The sequence below is a fragment of the Crocodylus porosus genome, unplaced genomic scaffold, assembly GCF_001723895.1.
Source record: "Crocodylus porosus isolate Cpor-Errol unplaced genomic scaffold, CroPor_comp1, whole genome shotgun sequence".
Classification (NCBI taxonomy): domain Eukaryota; kingdom Metazoa; phylum Chordata; order Crocodylia; family Crocodylidae; genus Crocodylus; species Crocodylus porosus.
The window spans coordinates 11763021-11774872 of record NW_017728909.1 but is presented as its reverse complement, the minus strand read 5'-3'; the positions used below and the strand labels follow the sequence as shown (position 1 = coordinate 11774872).

General features: G+C 42.1%; 1 protein-coding gene across 1 annotated transcript; it reads right to left on the bottom strand.

The window, feature by feature from the left end:
• Window positions 1-4632: 4632 nt before the first annotated feature.
• Window positions 4633-7775, bottom strand: IER3IP1 (immediate early response 3 interacting protein 1; the record flags this gene model as incomplete). The annotated part of the gene is made up of 2 exons (XM_019531680.1): window positions 4633-6084; window positions 7643-7775. Coding segments are annotated over 2 exons (189 nt in total), but the record flags the coding sequence as incomplete, so codon positions are not given.
• Window positions 7776-11852: the final 4077 nt, after the last annotated feature.

Here is an 11852-nt window from a genome sequence, read left to right as displayed (position 1 = left end):
GCTTCAAGTACATGCTTCATGTATGTGCCATGTACATGCATTATACATGCTTCCTGTACACATTTCATGCACACTTCATGTATGCTCCATGCACACTTCATACACGCTTCATGTACACACTTCATGTATGCTTCACACACACTTCATGTATGCTTCATGTACACTCTTCATGTATGTGCTGCATGTATGTGCCATGGCATCATGGCTTTATCACATGAAATTAAACCCAGGTGGTCCGGTGCCGCGTCCTGGTCTCACCTGTGAACTGTGATATCCCCACCCTGAAAGGAGCATTGGTGCGATTTGGGGGCTGGCCCATGTCAGGCTGCAGGCCCATTAATAGTGTAATCACGCCCAAGGCATGAGAGAATTGGCTACTGTAGCCTGTTCTGTGTCTGCACTACAGAGGGTGATACCTGGCTGGATGGCAGCACTACAGAGGAGGAGCTGGGAGTCTTGGTCGGTTACAGACTCAACAGGAGTCTGCAGCGTGATGCAGCTGCACAAAGGGCAAATTCAGTTTTGGGAAAGATGCACGAGCTGCAAGACCTGGGAGGCAATAGTGCCTCTCTGCTTGGCACTGGTTAGGCCTCATGTACTGTCGTATGTGCTGTTTTTGGCTCCAGAGATTGGTATGGATTGTGGGGGGGAGGGGGTTGCCTTTCTCTGTAGGGGGGGGAGGATGGGGGGGCATGGCCCTCTACCTGGGCTCTCATGAGAATGCATTAACAACCTTACCCAAACAAGACGTTGGCTGCCGAGGTCCCCCTGCTTTACCTGTGGCAGGTTCGAGTGTTACGTCTTGTGTCGTAGCAGAGTTGACTGTAGTTTTGCTAACAGGTTAGATTATGGGTTTGTACAAGATGGTTTAGATGGGGATGATCCTGCTTCAGGCATGGGGTTGGACTAGAAGACCTATGGAAGTCCTTTCCAGCCCAGCTTCTGTATGATTTTACAATTTTCAGGGAAACCTTGAGTAATTCTGAAGTAAATTTCCATTGTTTCCTAAATATCCAATAAATTATTCAGATTGCTGGTGTCAGACATTATGGAGTTGAAGAGAGAACTTTATGTTGCTGCTCAGGTGGTGAAAACAGGAAGCCTTCCTTACGACCCGGCTATTCAGTGACATTTTAGACTGGAGGTGGGACTTGCTTCTCCTGAGTAGTCGCAAACTGTAATAGTTATCATGTTTCACTTATCAGGATCCTAGGGATGAGTGAAGTGTTAAAAAAAAGCTCGCTATCCTCTCAGTTTCGGTGAAGAACAAGACAAGGCATGTTAATACATTTACTCATTCATTCTGCATCGCTGCTGGTCTACTAAATCTTTTTACATATTTGTATGGCACTCATTCCAATAGTGTTTGGGTACTACATGTTCTTTTAATGTATTTATCTTCAAAACAGCTGTAAGGTGGGGAAATGCTAGTGTTATATATTATACTAGACATGTGCTGTCCTTCCCAACAAAAGTTTAGGTGGCATACAGCAATCTCTCCCTTACAGGCAACTGGGAAATTGAGGTAGGGACCTGTGGGTTTGAATCCCCTCAACTGTCAGAGGATCTTGAAGCTGGGGCTTCTGTATCCTCTGTGAGGCCTGTAATCACTAGGCTACACTAGGCAGGGAGTCACTAAATCCTTGCAGTAGCAGCCACCCCTATATTTTGTTAGGGGCCCAATTCAGTATATGCATGTTCGGTGTTGCTATAGCATGTTATTAGATCTAGCCCCTCCAGGACTTCAAATTAGGAACACTTAAGACTAGAAGTAAATGTCACTGAATGAAGCGATGAGCTGTGCCGTGATGTGCTGTGGCACAGCTGGTCAGTGGCACTGAGCAAAACACATGTTGCCCCTCCTCCTGCCCTTGATCTCCTTGCTTCCCCTGTTCAGGCAGACCCAGGGTCTCGGTCTGGCTGACCAGGGGAAGCACCACGGAGGCAACAGGTATCTATCTGCTGCTGTAAAGCAGCAGAATCTATTATCACCTTTTGTTGCACCACTGATTTTCCTTTCATGTGGTGCAACAAGGGATAGCAATGTCTACTTGTTCAGCATTTGTGCTGCCATAAAATATTTTATGGCAATACAAATGAGATTTTAGGCAACCTTTCTTGCCACCCTATTAAGTTTCCATTTACTGATGAGGCTTAGGTATAAGCTAACTACTCTCTTGCTCAACTTTGTCAAGCCTGAGGTGCTTCAAGGCAAGCACAGGAGAACTTCAGGCACTTGGGCAACTAACTTTAAGGTCAACAAGGAATAAGCCCTTGGAGGTTTTAGGCAACACCAATGCTAAGTGGGGCCTGAAAAGCGGTTTTGGGGGTGACAATTTTGGATTTAAATGCCCAAATCTCAGTGAAGACCCTCTTCAAGCACTTTAAACTTGTTTTCAATCTGGCCCTAAATGTTCTTGCTCAAGGTCACAGAGCAAGTCTGCAGGAAAGCTGGGTCTTAAACCATGGAGTTTTGCAAGTACTCCAATCACTAAAAATATTCTCTCTCTTTGGGGTAGGATGATAGAACTAAATAAGTTCCTTAGGCTTTAAATACAAGTGTCAAGAAAAAGATTTGCTAGTTACCCATCTCTAGTAGGAAGACCTATTTTTTTTTGCCTTCAACCAGCCATAGAAGTCAACAGTGCTCATAACCATGGTCAGGACATTAGAGTTGTAGCCTCAACATGTGCTGGTTTTCTCCAAGGAAATGAGTCCTGGAGAAAAAAGCCTTCCATACTGAATGCCATGTCACTTCCCTCACCTACTTGATCTTAAATCTGCCCCCTGCAATTTGAAAGAAACCACCATGCCAAGTTTAAAATAAATTACTGGAAGGTAACTGAAACCTGAGCTATATGATTTTATTAGTACCTACTCCTGTTATTTTGACCCCTGCATAGATCTTTGCAAATTTTAAACAAGAATGTCCAGCACGGGAAGGTGTTTCTAAACTAGAGTACTTTCTGTAAAGAAACTTTACATGTTCTTTTTCAGGGCTACCTGAATTCTCCTGGAGCAGATTCAACCTTAAATCCTCAATGCTTTATTTTTACGTATTGGAGTCCAGATTTTTTTTGAATAATCAGCTTATTAAGATATGTAGCAGGTACTCCTTGCTTCAGTAGATACGCTAGATGAGATGCTCAAGTCCATGTAGACAGTATATAATTGCACTCATTACACCCCTGCTTTTCTCACCTGGGCTCCTTACACACGTCTCTCAACTCCCCCAGGTCTTTTGGATCTTTTCCCTGTCTCTATCTCCATAACTCTTTACATTTTCCAATACCCTGACACCCCTTCTCTATTCATAATACACTCCAAGGACACTAGTAACACTAATTAGTCCCTCTTCCTTTCTTTCCAGATGCTTTCTTCTTCCATCCCCGAAAGGCTCTAACCTGAGGAACTGGTGTACTGTTAATAATTTCAGCCCTGAACCTTGCACACTTAAAACAAGGAATTTACAGAGGAAAAAACCCTTGTGCTCTGGGATAAGAGACATGGGATTTTAAGATCAATTTCCTAATCAGAAAATGAGCTGAAAGAGGAGAAAGAGAAAAAAATCAAGCTCAAAAGGTCAGATCAAACACTACCTAAAGTCAACAGGAGTCTTTTCATTGACTTCAGTTAGCCTGAAATGTAGCTTATAACAGGGGTGACCTTCACTAGACCATACCAGCAGATGCTTTTCCTTTACCTCCGCTACATATCTCATCAGAGAGGTAGTTAGTCATGTTAGTCTGAAGTCTGTCAGAAGGCAGAGTAGACATGCACCTTTACAGACTAAGATACATAGAGAGAGCACAAGCTTTTGTGGATCGAAGCTCAAATCAGTTACTTTGAAGTTAAAGTCGACTGACTTTGTGGAAACCATTAAATATGCAGCCTCAAGAATTTTGAGGGGAGATGAGTTTTTGGTTTCCTTTGTTTGCAATTATGTCCTTTAGTTTTTTTGGGGGGAGGGGTTTAGGTTTTTGTTTTTTGTTTTTTAATAGAAATGGGCTCTTGCAACAGTCTGAATCAATAAAAGGGTGAAAAGTACTTCAGACCTGTGTGGAGCCCCAATCTGATCTATATTAACATTCCTAAACTGAAAAGGACATTTTTTCCATCACATTTTGTTTAAGCCCAAATAATGTCATTAACATGCATGTGAAAACACCACATTTTTATGAGCGTTTTTATTCAAAGGTTGACATGGTAGCAGTGCTGTGAGGGGAAACTTACACTGTCATGGCCTATATCCTTATTTGTTTCACACAAGTATGAGCCAAATCACAATAATGAAGGAAGATCCTTATATATTGGATTACTTCTTTATAATAAAAAGAAGAAAAAATATTACAAAGTGTGTATTTTTTAAACAGGTCTCATCTAATTTCTTTAAAAATGACTTCTTTCTTACTCAGTAAAATTGTCAAGGTTATAGCAGGTTATACTACTGCTGTCCCTGGCCAGACTTTTTACTGCCCTCCAACAGAAAGGAAGCTGTACTTCAGCAATGGCATCAGCAAATGCATTATGAATCACAATAGAAACAAGCTTCTCAATATCTGAAACTAACTAAAGTTGTGGCTGGAGATATTTCCACTGCATGTAGATCAAGTTAGGAGAGAGAGAAAGCAATTAACTTAAGAAATACAAATTTATTTACAAACGTTCCCTAAAAAACTAAAAGAGTTCTCCTGGGTAAACTCTGCTTCTGTAAAATACTGCAGGTGAGCATCACAGAACTTGTTCATGTTTTACAGGTTTACCCTCATATAAAAAAATATTTTAGCTTGCGTCAGTGACATCAAAAGGAGATGATAAAGTAAAAGCAAACTGTTCTAAAACCATATCAACTACGAGGTTTCGCTAGTTTTCCTCTTTTCCTCCTGGCTTTAAGAATAGGCAAAAAGAATTTGGGTCACACTAGCAAAAAGGAACAGAGTCAAACTCACTATGTAACATTGGACATCACCCTGCTGTTTTGATTCAAGGAAAACCGTTATCAAAATAATAGCACTTTTGCCTGACAAAGGACTGAGAGAGATTTAAACCAGTTTCACTTTGAATAAGACAGTTATTTAGTGGAAAGGAGCGATAAGGAAGGAGTAAATCGAGTCTGAAGATTCACTGCTAGTTTTGCATGTTTTTTTTTTTAAACTAAATTGCATTTGAAAAAAGGGTGCAGTATTTTCCTCAATATTACTCAAAACAGCTTAGAATACAAACAGTTCAGCATTTCAAACATACTACCTTGTTACAAAGATGTTTAGCAAGGAAAAAGTCTTGACAGAACAATGACCGGCACTTCACTTCCTAATCTATATTTTAACACTCAAAACTAGGTTTCCTCACCATAGAACAGCCCTTGTAGCTTTTACATAGCTATTGCACTTACTTTAAAATACTTTGCTGTTAGCTTTAAATGTCATTGGTCTGAGAAAACACCAAATGCTACCAAACAATATCCTGGCCCCAGTGAAGTCAGAGGAATTTTTACCTTTGACTTCAACTGAGCCAGGATCTTACCCATGTGGATTCACTCTCCCCAAACAAATGTCTCATCAATAATTTGCAATACATCTTAAGAACCAAATGAAGTGTCTATTTAATAATACTGTGGTAATTACTAAGAGAACAAAAACATTATAATTCGCTCATGTCTAAAATCCTAACGTGTACTGGGAGTGCATTCATTCCTGAGTAACAAGATATTTAAAAAAACCTGCACCCTTTTAACAATCATTACAATATGTTACAACACATACTGTAACAGTTGGCGCTATTAACAGTCAGCGGTAAAACTTGTTGCAGTCCAATGTATTTACAGCACTGTTGCATTGATCCCGTTATCTTGTGTAATGAAACTGTGAGTGAACATTTAGAAAGAAGATAAATACAAAGAGTGTCTTTATTAAGCTGAATGCCAAGTTTGACAGCTAAACCGTGGTGGATCCCAATTATCCCGAAGCAGTCATGGGTGGCGGTCTCTCCACTTTGGATGTCCAAAGGGTTTGTTTTCAACCAATCATCTTCAGCCAAATAGTAAGAGCAATACAATTGTGATGGAGTTCACTGCTATTAGTGGCACTGCAAAGGAAATACAAAATCTTTATGGAAATACTCCTTTAGGCTGCACACAGAAACATCATTTATTTATCAGATTCAGGTACCACCCTCTCCAAAGAAAGATCAGGGCAATATCCAATAAGAACAATTAGAGAAACAGAAGAAAATAAAAACACAAGAAGGTACCACAAAGTAACCTTTGCATCCCAATAGCTCACCCCCCCAAAATTCATGACAGATTATTATGCTGGGAGACTAATGGGGGAAAATACAATCAATTGATTTTTTAAAATATTTAAATGTGTATATGCACATTCAGAATCTGGGGAAAGGGGGGGGGGGGACTGTCCAGGAGGGAGAACAGAAAACAACAGTAGAAATTCCTAATGCTGCCATGTCCTCCCTAGTGTCTCGCACCTAACCACAAGAAAGCACTTCTACAGGTGAGGCTGAATTCTCTCCATAGCCATTTCTCTCTCTGGTCTTCTGAGGACAGCCCTTGTATTCCCTAGAAAGCTGTAAATTCATGTGGGTTGTAATGAAGATTTTGTGACGTGGACAGCACAGTATAGCTACTGTGACACAAGCCAGACCTTTAGAAGGTACACTGCCAAACAGTCAGAACAGTTACAACCTCTCACTACCACCAACATGAAGTGGATACAACCCATTCCTGTACTAACACGTACTGAGCTGTCCTCACACTGCATGCCACTAGGTCTATCAGGAATTCTTGTAGTTTCTCTCACCATGCAATAATTTACACACAACTGTATTATGATACTTGAAATAATTTAAAAGCAGGTCAGTGCTGAATTTTAGAAATCATAATTCTTCTATGACCATAGGAAAGAAAGCTTCCATAACAACTGGCTTACAAACATTGTGAGCCCTAGGCATAGAGGCTTCTTTCTGGTCTCTCAAGCAAGTATCTCTTTTCTAATCTAGCATCCAAGAGCCGTTCCCTTTCCAAGGGCCCAACGAGCAATGCCAGCTTGCCTGACCAATACACTCAGAAACAGAACTTTTGACACGGAGGGAGGTTTTTTCCTAGATGACTAAAAACCTGTGCTTTTGCGATTCACCCACTGAGTCCCTTTCATTACTCATCTCTCTCCTGTTTTCCAAAACAGAAATCTTAGGGAGAGGATACGAGCCGGAGAGAAAAAAAGTTTAGGCCATGATAAGCAAGTAGCATAATAGGGCAACAACAGGATTACACACCCCAACTCAGGACTACAAGCACGTATGATACAGGCAGCCAAGGGGATTTTTTCCACATCAAGCTGTGGGTATAGCAACTGGGTAGCAGAGAGCTGTGCCTCACACCATCTTCTCAGAGCACAACAGGAGGATGATACATACATTTTGTACAAAGTGGCCTAAGGAGTTGATAGGAAAGAGCTGGGTAAAAATAACTGAGCAGAAATGATTTCCCCAGCTGGGGAAGGAAAGCCTTCATTAAAGGGGCAACGTTTCAAATTCAGGTGCTGGGACAGTTCTATGAACAAACAATTTAATTAAAGGGGAAAGAATGTAGCCAACAATAAGCATCAACAAAAATGCATCTTCACTTTACCTCTCATAACTGTTCGTACAGATCGAATAAGGTTCATCAACTGTGCTTTAATTCCTGGCTCTTCTCCGAATCCTCCAATCCCCTGATCTGTTCCCCAGCCAACTGGATAACACAAAGAAGGTTGGGTGATTTTTTAATGTGGTTACTCCCTGTTACTGGCAATATTATTAGGTGATCTCACTCACATAAGATTCAGTTTTGCCATTACTACAGCCAAATGACATACCAGCAAGCCTTATTTCAAAGGCAGGTAAACTGCTTGAAACAGTCAGTGGAAACAACTGCAAGTGAGCATGTTTCTGAAAAGGCAAACTATGGCTATTTAGGTTTCTACAAATCCTTATATATATCTGATGGACAATTCACCTGAAATGCAAAGCAAAGCAAAAAAAAAACCCCTTTTGACAAAGTCCCACCCACCCATGAGGAAATTTTAGAAACAAAGTAGGTTTGAAGTGACAGATACAATTCGATCACCAACTAGGAAGCATAAAATAGAAAGTAGGAATAACAGTGCCCCAAACTTCTAGACCTGGGACGTCAAAGATCTGGCCTACAGAGCCACACTACCCAACCCCTGGTGCTGGCCCTGCACTGGGCCAGTCCAGGATCTGCCTGCACGCCAAATCCAGCTTCCACTCCAGCCAATCTGGAAGCCACGCTGCATGCAGTATCTGCTCCAGATCAGCTGGACCAAGCAACACATGCCGCTGACATCCTGATTCAGCCATGGTGGGAACCACATGCACCACAATCCTGGACCAGCTGGAACAAGGTGTCATGGGAACTGGATCTTGTATGCCCCAAGAAGCCAGGGACTGTGGGCCCGATCCAGCCTGAGGGACTGGTGCCACACTGTTTGTTGGGCCCATGGACCAGTCCTACATGACTTTCCTGTTCTAGAAGAAGATCCCTCTTACTTGATCATTAAAATATATATTAAGAATGCACAAAGAGATAGCCAGATTTGCAAAGGACAGAATCACATTAGGATGAAAAAGGAAATCCACAAGGAACCACAGAAGAATCCAATAATGTTAAATGAATGGCCAATATGATATCAAATTAAATGTAGAGTTGCTAAATGCAAGACAGTGCCCACTGGAAGGAATAATTAGACCTGCTCATACATATTGCTGGACTCTAAATCACTAGGTAGCCACTCAGGAAAGACTTATATATAAATTCACAGGAGCTCAATAAAAGACTTTCAATGTGCAGCTCAATGTGCACCATTATTTTAAAAGCAAACAAGGTATCAAGATGTATAAAGAAGGCAATAGGAAAACTATGATAATGCAGTTACATCAGTGGTGTGCTCCAATCTGGAATACTGTTTTTGGTTCAGGTCACTCTGTCCCTGCAGCGATTAAGCAGAAATAAGAGTGATCCAGGACACACAATGCAAGTAACTAAGGTATAACACACTTCCATCTGAATAAAGGTTGAAAGGGTTTCTCTAGTTTGGAGAAGAGAACAATAAAAGGAGACCTTGTTGAGGTATGTGAAACAGGAGCAGGAAGACAAAGTAAGCAAATCTGAGCATCTAGTTATTTCCAGCAACAAAATTGTTAGGGCAACATATTTATACATAAAAGATTATATATTACAGCACAAACTCTGGAACCCAATGCCACAAAACTACAGGGTCAAGATCCCAGCAAGATTTATTATCATCTTCAAAGGATGATTTTCAAGGGATGAGGATATCCAGACACAACAGAAAGGATGAAATTTGGGTTTTTTGGGTTTTTGGTTTTTATGGGCTATGACCCTTTGTACTATGAGGTCTAAACTAAACGCTAGCTAAAAGGGACTAGGAGGCCTTTTCCCTGTTGGGGTTGATTATTACTAGCTATCCACAAGAGGACAGATAAGAAGACTTGAGACTATGGGACGATCCTCTGTCAGAGTCGACTAGCGCTGCTTGATCCAAGAGAGCACTTCCTAAGCCTGTTTTGTCTTTGAGTATCCACCACCTCCTCACAAAGCCTGTATGCAGCTCCCAAAGGAGCCCAAAGCCCCACCAGATTGTGTGCCCTCCCAAGTCCTGTTGGGAAGGATCAGCGAAAGGATACTACCAGTAAGCCCAGTTTGACCCATCACAGGGAAATGTCAACCCCAAACAAAATCCTGTCCGTTTATTTTAGATGTATTTTAAGAGCCTGGATTCTCTTTCAGTAGCATAGTATACACCTACCTGACCTTGAATTTCCAGAGCGAGACCTGACGTTTCAGCTCAGCAAAGGTGAGACAGAAGTAGAAAAAAGGAAGGGGAGAGCAGGGAGCAAGAGAATGGGACAGGAAATAATAAAAAGTAGAAACCAAATTACAAAAATCAACACAAGCTAAGGAAAACTGAATGGAAGGAAGAACAAGGGTCTGTCAGGAATTGTTGGAAAGTACAAACAATCCATTTTATAAATACAAAATGTATAAGGGTGCTGATGCAAGAAAATGACTAAACAGAATAAAAGATTGTCAGTCCTAAAAACCTTCTGTACAGAGAACTGCCAGATACAGGGAGTCTCCTCAATAGCAGAAAAGCATGGCAAAGGCTTGGGAGCGGATGAGAAAGTAGAGACCAAATAGAGGCAGTCCTCGGACTTACAACACAATCAGTTCCTGAAAACCGTGCCTTAAGTCAAAACGTTATAACTCAGAACCAATTTTCTCGTAAGAAACAATGTTATAAATGGGGGATTGGTTCCTAAACCAAGGCCCAATACCCTACTTTCACCAAAAATACACCAGAATTTTGTACTCAAATCAATTATAGATGAGTAGTATAGCTACATTAATGTGTTTATATTGTGAACAGCAATCATATTGATTTGGAAGGACTTCTTTGATGCGACTTTGCTCAACTTTTTGAAGGGCTCTCGGTTGGACTTTTTGAAGGGCTTCTCAGGAGTCTTGGCTGCAGGTTTTCTGAAGTTGTGTCTACTTTCTTAAAGGAAGTGTCCAAGGAAGTTTGGACAGATATTCTCCAGGGAGATGGGTGATGCAGGTAACTTGTTCACTGGGGTGGCATCGAATCGGATCAAGCGTTGTAAAGTCGAAACTGACGTCAAAGTCGAAACGGTCTCAATTTATAACCGTCGTAAGTGCGAAACATTGCAACTCAAAATGCAAGTCGAGGAATGCCTGTATACTAAATGCTTCATGCTATAATATTCATGTTAAGAACCCCAACACTTTTATGGAGTGCTTCCACAGCCCTGGAATAATAGTTAAAATTTGAAGAAAAGTAGAAGACATGAGGAAAAATGGAAAGCCAGATACAAAATGTAACCAAGGTAGATTGATTGTGTAGGATAAGCTAAAAGCTTTTGGAGGTAACTTATTTTCAACACAACAATGAGATCTACTACATCTCCTTTCTGGACTTCAGAAAAACATCTGTGAAATAACAGTGAAAATGGGGGTTAATGTAACTATAACGTGGGTAGAGAGCTGGCTCAAGGGGAGATGACAACGGACAGTAAAGAAGAGATAAGGATCAGGCCAGAAGCAAGCTGTTACTAGCAGACTTCCTCAAGGATCAGTTTTGGGTCTGAAAGTATTTAATATTTTTTTTAATGACCTTGTCTGGTAACAGGATTGGCTCACGATGCGAAGTTGAGTGGTCTCGTCAATACAGGAATTTCATACGAGACAAAAAACGGAGAATCTCGAGGAGGAGCAATAGAAACAGAGCTGGAAATGCAAAGCTGTGCCCGCAGGGGCAGAGTCTGACGCCACGGGCTGACCCGCAAAACGGAGAAGGGAATTCGGCGCATCCACAGCAAGATGGTTTTGCGCTGCCGCCGGCATGATACAGGCACGGAAAAAAAAGCGCAAACCTAGGATCGCGTCTGGAAAGTTACTTCCCAAAAGAAGAGCGATGTATTGACACCACCATTTAAGGAGGTTGCAAGACGCCATCTGAAGATCGCGGACGATTTTGGTGAGCCGCGCTCAAGACGCTGGCTGCGACCGGGGCAAGTGCAGGGAAGGGCTCCCGCCAGGGGAGACACGACCTGCACCCCTCGTCGCCGCGCTTCCCCTGGGAGGGAGGATGACAGCTGCGAGGGGGGCGCCCGATCTCCACCACGGCACCGGCGCGCGCCCGGCAGGCGGAAGAGCTCCTCCAGATAACAGACGACAGCCGGCCATGACTAAGCACCCGCGCGCGGTCCGGCCCCGGAGCCCGCCCCGGCCCCAGCCC